This window comes from Malurus melanocephalus, unplaced genomic scaffold, assembly GCF_030028575.1.
Source record: "Malurus melanocephalus ecotype Western Australia unplaced genomic scaffold, MMel_1.1 scaffold_59, whole genome shotgun sequence".
Taxonomy (NCBI): Eukaryota; Metazoa; Chordata; class Aves; order Passeriformes; family Maluridae; genus Malurus; species Malurus melanocephalus.
Genome location: NW_026623291.1, coordinates 25,612 through 42,471, shown reverse-complemented (window position 1 = coordinate 42,471; position 16,860 = coordinate 25,612). Strand labels below are relative to the sequence as shown.

The following is a 16,860-nucleotide window of genomic DNA, read 5'->3' as shown; positions in this document are numbered from 1 at the left end:
GGCTCTGCTGCAGTACAAACTGTCTGCTGACCTGAGCATCCCCAGAATAACCTGCTGGCAGCTCTCTGGGCTGATGGTTGTCCCTCTCKGTGCATGTTTTMATGGGAAAAKATGCTGCAGTKACTTAGCKAGTGGAAAGTTTGGGGTAGGGAAGMCCCTCTCAAAGTGTGTCCAAGGCTGAAAGTTTAAAATAAAGCCATTTCTTCTAGTGTTATGAATCTGGCMTTAAGAAACACTATTTTGAAGGACWTCCTGCATGGAAGGCCATTTAAAATAAATTACATGAGCAGTGTAAAACTGTGGTCCCAGTCACTCTATTGCATTCTACTCTCACTATAAATTAAGATGACTTATGGGCAGGCAGCAGAGTGTGCCTTGAAAAGAAATTCTCCCTGAAAAATCTTACCATGTAACCTGAAATTAATTACTAGATGTCTCTTAAATTAAATATTGGTATTGTAAGGCCTAAAATGAGACTTTACAGTTGTGAACAGCAGAGGGAGTGAATCGCTGGAGCATCACATTTTCTGTGCAAGCATTAAGGGACACTATGCAGTGTGACTGACTTGCTAGTTTTAGAGCTTTTCATTAGGAAATGTTCAGCAGAGAATAAATTAAACACATTTTTATTCCTTACCTCCATTCCCATCAAATCAGGGACAGTCTTTCTGTTAATTTCTGCTTTACCTGTTCCAGTATCACAGTATCTTATTCCAGAGGACACATAATTTTTCTGACCAATGTGCTTTACTAGGTTGTTTGCTTTTTGGGCAGCCAGATAGCTGACTGAGGGTGAGTCTTAGGTTATAATGACATCCTAAAATATATCCTGGACTGAATTATAGAGACAAGTAGGTTTGTGTGGTAGTGGGGGAACATGCCTCTTAATGAGCATGATATCTGTTTTCCAGTAAATTCTGGACTTTATTTAATATTTCCCTTTGGTTGCAAACACTCTGCAGCAGCTTTTATCAGGGACTGCCATGGCCTGTTTCCCACTCCCTTGTACTGCCCCAGCACTGACCCTGTTATAACCTGGTTCAGGGAGCTGGAGCAGACTGAAGGCTAATTGCTCCTTGTTTCCGTGGGATTTGTCAGRCAGTTTGGCTCCCTGGAGTGACTTACTGGCAGGTCATATGAGCCCTGCTGTGGGAACAGGCTTGGCAGGACTGTGCTAGCCCTGTGCAGAATTCAGGGTGTTCTGGAATAYTTTTGATCAGAGTTTCAGTGGCACTTCAACCCTGAGCTTCTAAAATATAGTTARGGTCTCTGCAGTGTATTGTGGTTTTTCAGTGATGTGGGTTACTGGTGTTTGACCATTTGTTTTTTCCTTCTTTTTTCATAGTCCTCATGTGGTGAAATACTATGGCAGCTATTTTAAGAACACAGACCTGTGGATAGTGATGGAATACTGCGGCGCTGGATCTGTGTCTGACATTATTCGATTACGAAATAAAACTGTACGTCCTTCCTCCTTCGAGTGTATGGATAGGAAATATGGGTGTCCAGCAGCTCAAGGAAGCTGAGCAGTTTGGGGATAATCCTCAGTGTTCAGTGCCCAACACAACCATTGGCTATAACTTGAGCTGCAGGTCCTTTATTTTTCTGAAAATGAGAAAACCAAAACTCAATGTTGTCAGCCATCTGGATTGTTTAATTGATGGAGCAGATTTTGGTGTGCTGGCTTTCCTGAAAACCCAGATTGATTCCAAATAAGACCCTACTTTGCCTATTTCAAGATAAGAATTACTAGTTGAGAAAGAGTTATGGTATATGAAGTCTTGTAGGTGTGTATATGTGTGCAATCTAATTCTGGTACATAATGCTGTAAGTCACTAATTAAKTCCCCATCGGTATGGCAACCTTTAATGAAAGCAATTAAGTTGCAATTAGGGAATCTCAGTAAAATACAGACCAAAGCAAAGTAGTGCTTTGTCTCAGCCACTGATATGTTGGCAGTAACTCTTCTCTTCTTCAGCTCACAGAGGAAGAAATTGCTACGATAGTACAATCAACRCTGAAAGGACTCGAATACCTGCATTTTATGAGGAAAATACACAGGGACATCAAAGCTGGGAATATATTGCTAAATACAGAGGGACATGCTAAACTTGCTGATTTTGGAGTGGCAGGACAACTTACAGTGAGTAAAACCAGGACGGCTGTGTGCATCAGAGATGATATTATTGATGATGATATGATATTATTATTTCAGTTCATCTTTTTAACCTGTGTGTGAGTGTGATGGGCTTGTGGAGACTTTGACAAATTGTTCATAGCTGGTTTTTACCACTTTATATCAACATGAGATGCTAAACCAGCAGCARAATTAGAGCAGATCTTCCTCTGTGGAAGCTGTTACACTTAAGTAATGGTTTGCAATAGCATTTGCTCATTTCTTTAGGATATTTTTAAGTTCTGTGAGCACATTTTAATTCTTCTTTGCAGATTTCCGTATTCCAGTCCTGCTGAGTCTAATAATCTGCATGTGTGCAAGATAATTAGGGTGATAATTCATTAATGACTGTTTGTGGTTAACACAGTTGCCATTGTCTGCATCTTTATCCTTYCCTCCTGCTCAGGACACCATGGCAAAGCGGAACACAGTTATAGGAACCCCGTTTTGGATGGCTCCAGAAGTGATTCAGGAAATTGGGTATAACTGTGTGGCAGACATCTGGTCTCTGGGAATCACTGCAATAGAAATGGCTGAAGGGAAGCCACCATATGCAGATATTCATCCCATGAGGGTAAGGACTACGGCCTTTTTTAATGTTTTGCTCTATGGAAAAGGTTTGCTGTTATTGCTGGCTGAAGCACGAATCAGCAGGCAGCCTTGCTTTTAATGTATAGAGCAAGTTGTTTTCTGTCAGTTCCTTGTACTGTTGATTAAATGAAAAACAGGTGTTTGTCAAGACAAATCTGCATGGGAATTAAAAATCACAGTCTTCCGTTAAGACATAGCTGACGCTCTGTGTTGAATGTGAATAAACGTATTTTCATCTGGATTATCCAAATTGGAATTTTTYAAGAATGCAAGCACACATTTTAAAGACTTAAAAATGCCAAATTCACATTTTTGGGGGCATATAATGGCTCCGCCAGATGTGAGCAGCTAGTGAGAAAAGTACGTTTCCTGTGAGCAGATTTGTGTGTGATATTGGCACAAACTCCTCAGAGACAGTYCCTTGAAAAGTCCACTATTCTTTAGTACCAGTTTTTGTGTTTGGGCATATTTGTGTTGATTTGTTGGCTTTAAGCTTTGTTTTGGAAATCTGGAATATTCTTCTGTTTTCAGGCAATTTTCATGATTCCTACCAATCCRCCTCCAACGTTCCGGAAACCAGAGCTCTGGTCGGACAATTTCACTGACTTTGTGAAGCAGTGTCTTGTGAAGAGTCCGGAGCAGCGAGCCACTGCAACTCAGCTTCTGCAGGTCTGCCTTTTCTTRGGAGAACATGAGTTCTGGGGGAGGCTTGCCCATGGTAGGCTGTGCTSTGTGGCTCTTGAGATGTTGGTTTCATTTCTTGCTGCTCCAGCTCGCTACACATTTTACTTTTTAATAACTCATTTTAAAAATCTCACGCTGAACTTCAACTTTTCACTTCTTCTCTAAGAACCAGTCTGACTTCAACTTCCTTTGTCTTCTCTGGGTTGTTTTTGTTGTTTTGGCTTTCRGAGTTTGTTGCTGGTTTGGTTTGTTTTGGATTTGTTGTTTTACTTTCAAATTCCCACCAGCACTGCCAAGAAGCTGTCTCTTAAAACACTAAACAGGGCAGAGCTAAATGTAAGTGGTTGCTCAGAATGTTCTGGGCATGGTAATGGTCTGTGTAATTGGTTCTTGACAGCCAAGCTAAGGAAAGGAGTAAGTAGAGTTTTGGGAGGTGAATGAGCCCAAGGTCTCACATCAGCAGTGCCCTTGGAGTATGATCTTGTTTGGAGGGTGGAAGATCTCCCTCCTTTGCCAAACAGAAGAACTGAGTTTTTATTTTAGCAATGTTTCGAGTTAAACCTTAATTTGATTTGAAGTAGGCCATAGTAAGAGTGTTTTGCTGTTATRTCCTGCTTTGGATGCTGTGCTTAATTTGTTTTTAAAATATTTCTCAGCATCCGTTTGTTAAAAGTGCCAAAGGAGTRTCAATTCTGCGGGACCTGATTAATGAAGCAATGGACATCAAGCTGAAACGCCAAGAGGCACAGCAGCGTGAACTCGATCAAGAGGATGAAGAAAATTCAGTGAGTATTTGTAAACAACAGCGTGCAAAGTCCAAACTCCTGCTCCTTTCATAAGGCTTAACTACTTTGTGGTTTTTTTTGTAATGTTTTATCCAATTGCCAGTGGATTTGACTTGGTTCTGGAGTTTTCTGCTTTATGACCGTGTAACCTGATGCTTGCTCCATGCTCAAGCTGTATTTGAGTGGGACAGGCAGCCTGTGTGGGGTGCTGTTCACCTTACAGTGTAGCTTGAGAGTGAGAATTAAGTATGGCTAYAAAGTACTGTATGCAGAAGACTTTATGCGTTTTCCCAGTTGGATTAGATTATTTATGCAGTAGTGAGACTTTTTTCATTGTAGATTCAGGTYTTAGACTGCTCTCCTCTTATAGAATAATAATAATATCATCTCTGATGCACAGTGATGTAAGTCTGTTGTGTTGTTTTACTGTTGTGCTTTAGAACATCCCTTGTAGAAACTTTCTTCTACACAAGAGCAACCGACAGAAGCCWGAGGTGAGGGCATGGGAAGTGTCCAGGGCTTGCTGTGAATTTCAGTTTGGCTCTTTGTTTCAGTGGTTACAGCATGTGGATTTGGGAAGCATGTTGAAATCTGGGTTTTGAGCCTCTGCCTGCTTCAGCCTGAATAAATGAAATGGGCAACACAAGGCATTGTATGCCAGCCCTGTTCAGGGGGGACACTTGAGCAGCATGGTCCACGGTGTCTGTGCTGAACACGTTGTGCATCTGGTTTTGCAGTCTAGGACTGGATATTTATTCAGTGTGGAAGTAACTTGGTTGGTCATGTTGCCATAATGTCAATTCTATGAGTACTGTCCCTGCCCTGAGTTTCGTCCCTGCCATCCCTCCTTCATTTCTGACTGATCTGGGATTGCAGTGCTGAGAAATGGTGTCTGTGTCATGGAGTTGAGTCCTCTCTGTTGGTGTGTGTGTTTTCCTCAAGCTTCTCTACTGGCAGAAAAGCTTCCCAARCACTTCCCAAGTGTTGTGGAAACTTCTGATGCAGTCCTTTGTTAAATGATGTGTAGCTAACAAATTTAACAAAGTTAACAAACTTCCTCTCACCCACTCAACTCCACACCAAATCACTTTTCCTCAATTAACATCTTATGTAGTTCCCTCTTCTCTTGCTATTGGTTTTGAGGTTGGAAAGTAAATTTTACAGACACTCTTGACACAACAGGTACAATGCTCTGAACACCAGAATRTGGAGAGGTGACTTCTCTCTTTCCATGACACTGAGATGAAGTATTACAGCTTGATGTGCAACACCCGTGTGTTTTCCCTCTAACACTATCACACATCAGTAAGGCCACGGTCACATAAAGAATGTGAACTTCATCCTGAGAACAAAACATGAGCATCTCATCTAAGGTGAGATGCCTGAAAACTGTACTGCAGATCTAGAAAGGGACTTTTTTCATGCAGTTGGATTGCTGGTCCATATTTCCAAGAAACTAAATGGATTGTGGAAATCTTGACCTTGTTCTTCATGAAATCCTAGTCACAGTCCATACTTAGTGAAGCACACACCACCTGATGAAACCTTTGGCTAACATAACTCTGTGCYAGGAAATTACCCTGCTGGAATTGGTGTGAAGAGCTTGTGTTTTCYTACAGAGTCAGTCTCTTAAGCCTTGGCAACAGGAATTCCAACTTCTGTTATTAGTCTCTGTTAGCAAATGGAAAGAAAAAATAATTTTCACTGAAAAAATCACTAAACTTTGATAATTTATTTGAATCCTGTTCAGAGATTTGAAAGTGCAGTTCATTTTTCYTCAGTGCTCCTGAAGTTTTTAACAAGTAAAACTACCTAAATGTTAAAAATAGAAAAAAAAGGAGGATGATGGTTTTCTTTCCATGTGCCACACACTCTCCTGACTTGGACCTGTTGCTGTCAAGTCCCTGGTGACTCCTCAGTAGCTGTAAAAGTGGTTTAGGGTCAGAACTGGCAGCATAAATAGGAACACTAATGACTGATTGAGTGTTCCAATCTACTCTTACAGACATGTCACCAGCTCAGAAATGAGCTACAGCTTGCACCRAGAGGTTTCTGCTGATTATTTATCTGTTCTCCTATTTATCACACTGKCAGGAAAGTATTCATTACTTTTCATTAGCTGTTTGGAGATGACAGGGAGAGAACAAAGTGCAGGAGCCAAACATCGCTTCTGTGTGTGTCTGTAAAAACCTCTGAATTTGTCTGACTTGCCAGTGTCCTTAAATACATTCTTCATTGGATTTCAGCACCATCAGTAAAATCTGTATTTGTGSCATGTTTGAACAGGAGGAGGATGAGACGGATTCGGGTACCATGGTGAGGGCGAGTGGAGAGGAAACTGGCACAATAAGAGCTGTGAACACCATGAGTGATGGAGCCAACACCATGATCGAGCACGATGGCACCCTGGAGTCCCAGCTGGGCACAATGGTCATAAACACAGAGGAGGAAGAGGAGGAGGGCACCATGAAAAGTAAGGAAACATCTGTGACTTCTGGAATGTTACTTAAGTCTTTATGTGGGCTATGATGTGTGTTCCCAAACTGCTTTGATATTTTTGGTGGTTTATTGTGTCTTTTGGTTGTAGGGAGCCAAAACTGTTAAGTCAGTGCCCTCTGGCAGAGAAACCTTTCTAGGTCCAAGTTTCAAGCCATGCTTTTTAGTCTTGCTTTTGGTATAGCTGATGTACACAATTTCCACAAGTTRTGTGTTAATCAAATAAGATCTGTTTCCAGCTAGTAATTTTTTTTTTTTTTGGCTGCTCTTTTTTGCTGGTTTTGTATTTTTCACAGAATGTAGAGGGGGACTCTAACAGAGGGTTAATCAAAAAATGTGTGTCGCTTTAGAAGAGGATCTGCCTGTAACCTGGCATCTGAAAGCAGCAAGTCTGCTTTGGGATGGATGCATCCAGTGAACAGCCAGATTTATGAAATGACAAAAACCTTKCAGGCTTCAAGCACAGCAAGACATKCWGTGGGAGGGGTTGGCATCTCTGGACTGGTGTGTTTCTTCAGTGTTACTGCAATCACTGAGGACAATTGAATGAGCTGTGTTGTTGTTTCAGACATTCAAGTTGAAATCCATTCAGCCYTAAAAGAGGGAAGGTTACTAAAGCTACAAGCCTTGTCAGTGGATGTAAGATTTAAAATTCTGTGACTGATAGTCTGTGGAAGACCTTACAGCTTGAGCTGGAAAAGGTTTGAAAATGTTTCTTTGATTAAAGAAATGGCAGGGAGAGCCTTCCTGGAAAAGTATGACTACAGGAAAAGGAATCTTTTCTGAATGATGGATTCTCACAGAACTCCGTTCCCACTGGTTTGTTAACCTCAGAGTCCTGAGGCAGAGGTAGTCAGGGATGACTCAGTGTGCCAGCCTGGATGTTTGTTTGCTCAAGGACTGAGGAAAGTGCTGACTGGGAGCTCAGCTGTACTCAAATACAACCATCACATGCAGGGCTTGTTCTCTGGGCTCTGGCACTGCTTCCAAAGGCTTCCTTGGCCATCTGATATTGAGCCTTAACCATTCTTAAGGGGAGTTTGGAAAAACCCTTTCCTCAGGAATTTCTGTGTTGAAAGCATCTTTCCTGTCAGGGCCCTTAGAAGCTTGTGGAACAAAGTTGGGTTGGAGAGTGAAATTTCAGCAGAATCCCTTTAAAGATTTTTCCATACTTTGATCAGTGTGATTCAGCACATTAAAACCCAGAGGTGTCAGTCCATGGAACAGCTKGAGGTGACAGAGGCAGTGGTGTGGTGGAACAAGGTCGGTCTGGCAAGGAGATGGATTGATGCTTAGAGTAGCTAAAATGTCATCCAAACWGAGGGACGTTTCAACAGTATTAAATAAACCTGGTGAAGCTGCAGTTTTTTACCAACAGACAGCACTGACAGTTTCTCATCATCCCTGTGTATTGTTCCATTTCATGGCTCACAATATCAGAGGTTTTGCTGTCTGGTGCTCCAGCACYGTGTGAGTACAGCACCTCTTGAGTTTATCCTCTGTGTTTGACACGTGCTTATCTTCTCGCTATCTTTTGAAGACTGCAGCCCTTGTAACTCAAAAGCACCTGGTGCTGTSTGTGAAGTGTGTTCAGAGGCTCGAGGAGATGCCTTTGATAGTATCTCTTTTGCAAGGACACGCTGTGGTTTGGAGCAGAATGAGTTATGAGGATGCAGCGMTGCCTTTGCTCCAGGGCAGCCTCTACCCTCAAGAGGGAGCTCCACTACAAGCTCCAAATCTTTGAGATCTCCGTGACTGGAAAGTGGAGCTTTTATTTTAAACCCTCCTTAGATTCCAGGCTTCTGAAAAGCTCTCTGTTCTTCATTTGGTGCTCTGTGCTCTGTTCACAGCTTTGTGGGGCAGAGGTGCTGCAGGAGCATTGGAGATCCTGGCTGCAGGTGGGGTAACCCAGGGACACTCCATGCCCAGTGATCCCACTCTTCTGCAGTTTCTGCTGCATTTGAACAGCCTGTAGCTTGATTCCAGCAAATCTGCTGTTAATGGAAATGGTAACTTTGCCTTAACACCTGTTTCTCCCCCTTGCCTTGGTGTAACTCTGAAATGCTGGAGCACAGAGCAGTTCTCAGTTTGKTTTGGGGATGCAAGGCAGTGTCTCTGAGCAGCTTGCCCTTCATGAGAATTGTCTACAGCTCCATTTTTCAGCTTGCCATTTGCATATTCATAACATTCAGTTAAATGGATTTAGCCCTAAAGCTCATCAGTCTGCTGCAGAACCCTCTGGAGCAAGTGTTTTTTTGTAATCTTAAATATAAATTGTAATAATGCTGTTTGGGAGCAACTGAGTTTGAAGGAGCTTCACTGGTTCATATTTTTAAAGACATCTATATATTTTTTTGGCAGTTGGTGTTATGACTCACAATATAATCTATTTTTAAGCCAATAAAAAACTTCTGGKTTTTTTTATATGGCATTATAGCTTCCCTAGGTGTCCTGGGCTTTTTAACTTCAGGTTTCTGAATTTGTGTTCTAGCCTTTGTCTAATTAAAAAAAATAAGTCTGTGTCTTAACTAGTTTTTCGTTTGGCTGTATTTCTTTTTAATATAAAAAGTGTTTAAAGCATCATATTTCAGTGYTTTATAGATAGGATTGTCTTAGAAATCTCTAGCAAATAGCTTCCAATAGCCTTGAAAGTGCAAACAACTTTCAGTAGACTTGAAAGTGGTTCTTGAATAAATCAATTTGTAACTTCTCAGGCTCAGAGGAATCTTAAATTCCAGTATTTTACATTGTAGGGGAAGTTTTGTTTTGCAGTCAATTGAGCTGTAATTGTGTTTGCTTAAATTCTTTCATTTGCTTGGCTTTATTCTGGGCACTCAATATAAATAGTCAGGCAGCATTAAAAATGTCACTGTGACATTCTGTTACACATTCTGAAAGCACTCAAGTGATTGCCTGGGACTGCAGATACTAAATTGTGCTGCGACACATTTTACTTCTAAATCGATTGCTGAAAGATTACTTATGGATTGCAGTTAAACTATTCCAGGAAAACTTTAAATGTAGCTGAAGAACTATAGATGAATAGTGATTTGTAGTAACAGACATTTCCATTGTGTCTGAGAGCTRGAATAACTTCTGAGCTGTTAATATATCTGGGAACGTCTTTTTAAATTTTTCTATGGGAGAAAATATCATGCTAGTAAACAGTGCAGTATTTTTTACTCCTTTTTATGCTTTTCCTGCTTTACTTGCAGTGCTTGTTTAGATAGTGGAATCTTGGCATGAATTTGTCCCTTTGATTTAAAGGGTGGAACATAATTTCATAATAATATTGCCTTCTTTGAACTCTGCAATCTGATCAGATCCAAGTGAAATTGGATCTAGTTTGTCTAGTACTATAGTCTGCCCTGTTTTCTCTGTTAAAGTACATCTTGCTTGTTTAAGCATCAAATAATTGGTGAATTATGTTGGAGAATGCAGAAATGCCAGCATTTTGAGTTGGGCTGTCTGGTCTTTGGGTTGAGATGAATGAGGATCTGGAGACAGGGGAAGGATTATGGATGTGGGTTTTTTGTCCATGTGGCAGACATTCAGTGYGGTGTCTGGTGCAGAGGGAGACCAGAAAATTTAATAACACTGTTGTTTCTACCTTGATAATGTAATGGGCTGGTAAAAATCCTTAATAGTTTGTAAATGTTAAATTAAAAAAAAAAAATCCAGGCCTCATTCTTACACAGTTTGGGGTGGTTTGGGTTTTGTTGTGCTTTTACCATGCCCACACTGCTCAGCTTGGTTGTGTCATTTTTTTAAAGAGTATTTCCCCTTTTGAGGGGGATTTGGGCTTCATTAGCAAATTAAATGAGCTAAGATGCAAACTTGGCAATTTCCTATTTGAAAAGTGATTCAGAGTAAGCTTGTCATCTTGGTGGCTGTGCGAGACATCCAGTGGGTGACACTTAAACCCAAGCCAGAGAAATGTTTCTGCCAAGACTCAGAAAACGTTTTTTCCCCATGAATTAACCTGAGATTTTTCACGTAAAGCAATGACTGTAAAAACTGTGACAGAATGAGTATGGGTGGCAGGAGGATTWTGTGATGGCATTAATATTGTAATTGACTGAAGCATTGCTGGTGTATAGCTGAGGTAGCCACGGATGATGATACCATTAGSTGTCCAGAAAAGTGCAGTGGCACGTTATCCAAATTGTTCATGCAGCTACTGGGGGGAAGAACTCCACGTCTTGTCAGGATTTACATCATGTGTGCGTCAAAGATATTGGCCAAAGGTACTTGTTTTGCCTCTGGTTTTCTCCACGGACAATAATAGCTCTTTGCAGCAGCTTCCCACTACTTAGTGTTATTAATGTCCAGTGGTACAGTTCTGTGTTTAAAGCAAATTGGTCCATTTAGTCATAATTGAACCATAAAACACTCTCAGCGTTATGCATTTAAATAACACGCTGCTTATACAAACTCCTACATTGATTGAATTGTTCTCGARCTGTGAGAATCATCCTACTGCCACTCTTGGGGTGTGCAGAATACAAATCTTAACACAGAAATATTCCTGTTGCTTTTTGACTTCTAATAGCAGCCCTGCTGGCAAGCCTGCCATAAGCAGTAGCCAGCAAAATTTGTTTAAGTGTAATAATCTGTGTGGATATGCAGACAGCGTTTCTGAGGGATGGGAGGAGTTGTGCTTGCTGTCATTTTGTTGTGGGGTTTTTGTTGTATTTTATTTTTCCTTTTGAACACTGGCCCTGGTAATTGTAATAGTGGCTCTGTGCAGATTGAAGCATGAAGAGAAGTTAAGTGCAGGACATAAGTGGAATGTTTGTCCACCTTTGGTTGTCCTGCAGGTTTGTCAAAGCTTCAGTGCTAAGATGAAGTTTATTATCTGTTAATATTTATATTTTCAGAGACACAAATTGGAGGAAGGAGCTACTTTTGCTAATTTTAACAGTTTATTATTGAGCCCTTGTGTATTTAGGATGGTGGGGGATAGAAAGTGGGGAATTTTTTTTATTTCTTTTTTTCTGGACAGAAGCATTTTTCTTGGAGAAGATGGGAGATGTGAGTAACAGAGTCCTGAGCACTGTACAGGAGACAGAGACTCAACCAAGAGACAGAGTAGTAATAAATCACTTAATAAGTACATCTCTGTCTCATACACATTCATGCATTTCCACGTAGAGCAAAYTGGAGCCTACCTGTCTCTTCTGAGAATAAACTCACTCTCTACTGGATCAGACTAAACCCTGGAGAAAGCCTTATTCCTGAGCAGGAGTAAGAAAAAGTGTAAACTCTAAAGTCATTCGTTGCAGAAGTTCAAAACCAGATTTGTTTTTACCAGCAGATWTTCAAGCTTCGGGGGAAAAAAATGTTCATTGCAATGTTGTTTTCTGTTCTCTCCAGATAAGCAAATGAGTTTCTGGCTTATGAATAGAGAGGGAGAGAGGAAGTGCTTACTTGATTCTSTGCCATCTGGGGAGCCTGAGCTGTTACCCACAGGTGCTGGACGTGCAGGCTGATGAGGAGGTTGTTCCTCMTTATGATTTATCAGGAGCAGAGTCAGAGGATGCAGAATTGGAAATGTTCTCTTCTTTCTCGATGCACCTTCTCCTCTCACTGCCTGTCACTGTGCTGTGGCTGCTGGACWAAATTAGYARTTCAAGCTAATGAGGTGAAAGACATGAGGTGTCCACTGAAAATTCGTGATGGAGGAAGAAGACTGCTTTATATTTATAATCTTGTCTGAGATTTAAAGCAAAAGAGACATTAAAGGAGGTAACCTGGTCTAAAACACCTTCAATTACTGTGAGGATTTCCTCCCCTATTTTTGGAAGGGTTCTCACTGTAGATGCTGCAGCTTTGGGTGACTTGCTACTCTTCTCCTTAGATGTCTTTCACACCTTATTCACTCAGAGATTTAGGATACCTAGTGCTAATTTTTATGTTCATTTAGGAGTTTCTTATTAATAGCAGAACCTGTTGGGAGTGTTTTGCTTTGATTTAATTTGAGATAGGCTATAATTATGGGGAGACTTGTCCTCATAAAGAGATAAAGGTGTTACRTGTTCTGCTTTTAATAGGAGGAAATTTCAGCTCCTCTTGCCATGGGATGAACTTATTAATGATGGAGCAATTTTTGCTCTGGTTGAATAATTTGACATCTCTCTGCTCTGCAGCTTGTAATGACTCAGTCCTCTTCAGACTGTACAAATTATGCTGTCCAGCTGCTAAACTTCATCTGTGATCTCTCAAAAATAGCCCAAAGCAAATAAAACAGCAGGTCCATTTGAAATTTAATATTAATGAAGTGTTGCTTACACATGATCACCAGGCACTTTTTTGTGCATCCTAAACATATATTTTCAGTCTTAAAGTTACATAATTGAATATAAAGCTGCAGCAGTTTGCTGAGACTATTGAGGACTAAGACTTTGTAGAGATTGCAGCCTCTGAATTTTTGACAAATACTCACAAATCTATCAAGGATCATATTTTAGTTTGAAATCACTGATGTAGTGATTGATCACTTCATGGTTGTTGATTTATGTCAGTGTCTCTGTAAATTAATTTGTAGCATTATCTCCTGACTGTTCCCAGCCATAACTGCAGCTCCAACTTTTGTGGTATAGGGAGGAAATCTAATCATTGTGACTTCAAGAATAGGYATTTAAGTATTAACTGTATAGAAAAGAGCAGACAAAATATGTTGCTGAGGTTATCTTTCTTTCTTATCACAAGAGAACTCCAGAATAACTTTGTAACTCCAGAATATTCACCATAGGTAGACCTTAGCAATCCCCTCCAAGAGGAAAGAATAGTAAAACAAGGATTCTTCTGATGTGAAGTTTGGTAGAGAAGAATAATTTTAGAGAAAAGCAGAAATTTCAGTTTCATTGCTCAGCAAGCCTGTTCAGATAGATAGAAGRACTTTGTAAATCTTCCTTTCTTTTTTGAAAGCATCCTTTGAAGCTCGTGAGCTTCTGAAAATTTTCAATTGAGGGAGCTAATTTGACAAAATCAACRAAATGAGTCTTTTGATTTCTGGGGCTGAATGATAGCAAATGATCTGGTTTCATGGATATTTTTCACTGCTGGGATTGAAAAGTAAATCCCTTGCTGGTTTGATTGACTGGGCTGTTTCTTCTTTATCATTCTGCTTTCTCTGCAGCATCATGTGGAAATGGAGATGACTTGAAGGTTTTCCACACCTTCTTTGTCATCTTTTGCTTGATTTGAGGTGGTCTGTAAGCTGCAGTCAGCCCTAAGACTGACCTATTCCATTCCCTCACCTATTCAGACAGGTGACATTTTTTGGAAAGGAGCAGATTGTTGTTCAGTTTTTCCCTTACACTTTGCCCTTGCTGTAGCCTGGCAGAGGAGAGCACCCAGTGCTGGCTTTGTGCAGAGCCCTGCCTATATCTGTCACTTGTCTTTTGGCTTGTCTGGGCTCTTTGTGCTTGGAGAGGGACTGTTCCAGCTTGCACAGCATCACATACAGCTGGACATGTGCTGAAGGATAGCACAGAAATCAAACTTTACAGCGATATTTATTGTGCACAACTTAGAGCATTTTCTACCTTTGGACCCACTGGTTTCACACCTTTTTCAGTTCTCACACACAACGTTACTGATATCCTTGTACTTCCTAAACATGGCTTTATAACCAGGGAACACTTGTGAGTTTTCATGGACACAGRCTGAGCTCTGAGCACCCCTCCCAGYGCCTGTGGCTCTGCACAGCCACTCTGAACCTGCAATTCTGCAGTCAGCTGGACCAGCCCCAGCAGAGCTGTGGTGTTCCATTTGTGTAATTAATATAGCTCCTAAAAGATGACTGCATATCTAAATGATAGACCTTTAATGGCTCCAGGGAGCTCTCATGGCTCATCCTTATGAGCAACTCTTTAGATTCCAAAATAGATGCAACAGTGAAGCCTTTTTTGTCACCGCAGGGTGACCTTCTCATAAAAGGCTCTTTTCCACCACAGTCGTGATCTCACTTTCTGTCCAATGTTCATATTTTAGCCTAACCCTATAAAATTAGGAAGTTAAATGCTTTTTGGCACAGGCACGTTSGGTGCAGTGTCATCTTTCAGCAGCATCTGCCTCTGCAAATAGCAGCGATCGATTTTTGTCTTCGGCTGCCTGTTACCAAAATTTTAAAGATAYGGTGGTGTGACTCTTGTGTTGAATTAATAGCAGGTCATCTTTGGAAAGATGACACTGCTGTTAAGTGCAAAGATTGACTAAAAGAAATTGAGTCGTGCTGGGATGATAATTGATTTGGTGTAATGTCTTTCTGTCTCCGGGAGCGTTTCTGTCAGTCTCCCTGCATCCACACCCCTACAGAGATCATAGCAGCAACTAAAATTTCAGATCCCTTAGATCTGCATCCCAGCTACTTCTCCTTTTTTATTATCTTTTTTTCTCCCTGTTTTTTAGGTTCAGTTAGCAATCTCCATTTTGCATCAGTTAAAAAACAAAGCAACTCTAAATAAAGATGCAGTGTTGTATGTTGACCTCACTGGGGACAGTGAAGAGATCACACACAAAGTTCATTGCCCTGCACTTCAGGAGARCAGATTTTGGCCTCTTCAGGAATCAGCTTGGTAGAGTAACATGGGATAACATCATGCAGGCAAAAAAGGGGCACAAAAAAGCTTTTTCATATTGAGGGCTAACCTCCTTCAAGCTCAGGAGCGAGGCATCCCAACAAAGGGGAGGTCAGGCAAAAATGCCATGAAGCCTGCTTGGATGAGCAAGGGACTCCTGGACAAACTCAGACACAAAAAGGAATCCTGCAGAGGACAGAAGCAAGGACAGCTGGCCTTGGAGAAATACAGAGAYTGTCTGAGCAGCCAGGGATCAGGTTAGGAAAGCTAAAACCCTGATAGAATTAAATATGGCCAGGGACATCAAGGGCGGCAAGAAAAACTTCTGTAGGTGTGTTATTTTCCCTGTTGTTCCTTTTATCAYTGACAACACTGAGCTGTGTGGTGCATTTGGCTGGAGGGAAGAGATGCCATCCAGAGGGACCTGGGCAGAATGGAGAGGTGGGAACTCTGCAGTGCAAATACTGCAGTTCCTGGTAAAACACAAGATGTGAGAAAATGAGCAAGATTATTTCAACTGACACTCTGAATTTAGCTCTGTTTGGGTTGAACAGTTTTTTTAAAAGTAAATAGAAAAGAACTGAATAAGCCAACACCACTGGAGTGAAACATTTGCTTTCAAAGTCTCCTGTGCTGCAAACAATAATCTTCGAAACAAAATATGAGCATGATTTAGTTTTTCTCTTTTTTTCCCCCTAGGAAGTCTGAATTAYCAAGACCCAGGCTGGCTGTTAGTGAGCTGTGTATAGATTAGCCTGGCTAGTTATGAATTCCTCTCTTTCTACAAAATTAGTTGGTATTAAACATTGCYGTGATTGTCCGTAATAACTTACCTCCTGCTTCAAGCAGGCTGAGCTGCAGCGGAGTACAAGGGGTGTGTTTACTTCATTCYAAATAAATGTTTTATCACTCAGCAGTAATTGGATTGTGATTGTATTTCAGTAATTATTCCCAACAGCAAATCTGTTCTCTACTTCGCAGACGTGTTCCCTGCCTGACCTTCACGCTGCCGGTCTGAAGGTGTCTTTCTTGATCTAATTATGTATGATGAGTTTTTTAGTTTTGTTTTTTWAAAAAGGGGAACTGCTGCCAGGGGTGTAATAATTTSTCTTTGCTCCAGTTGTCGTGGTGCAGAAGTATCAGCACTTCAGTTCATGCTTGAGCTTTCAGCTGGCCCTGGAGAGGCAGAACGATGCAGGGCTTTTTCAAAATGCATCGTGACATTTAGGGCTGTGCAGAGCCTCACTTCCCTCAGTATCACAACCCAAATGTCCTGCCAAGATTTCTCATACTTTGTAGAAATTGGTTCAGTATTTAACATTTGTCTAYAGACAAATAATTTCCTGGAGTATCTTGAAGCTGACCAAGGAATTCATCCGCTTTTCTGAGGATCAGACAGAGTCTGCCAGGGAAGTTCTGGATCACTGGGTGGCAATTTTATATGCAAGAATAATATTCTCTGATTAAATCTTAATGAGTTTCCAGAGCAGCTAATATTTTTTCAAGAGGAAAGCACTGCTGAATGTCCTTAGAGAGGGCTGTT

The 16,860-nt window shown here is 41.0% G+C and overlaps 1 protein-coding gene across 1 annotated transcript in view; it reads left to right on the top strand.

Annotated features, from left to right (window-relative positions):
• STK4 (serine/threonine kinase 4) overlaps positions 1-16,860 on the top strand; it is a 44,702-nt gene that overhangs the window by 4,330 nt on the left and 23,512 nt on the right. The window contains exons 4-9 of the mRNA XM_057365899.1: positions 1,346-1,460; positions 1,979-2,143; positions 2,583-2,750; positions 3,299-3,436; positions 4,108-4,236; positions 6,523-6,709. Coding sequence (XP_057221882.1) covers positions 1,346-1,460; positions 1,979-2,143; positions 2,583-2,750; positions 3,299-3,436; positions 4,108-4,236; positions 6,523-6,709 — 902 coding nt within the window. The remainder of the gene's footprint in view (positions 1-1,345; positions 1,461-1,978; positions 2,144-2,582; positions 2,751-3,298; positions 3,437-4,107; positions 4,237-6,522; positions 6,710-16,860) is intronic.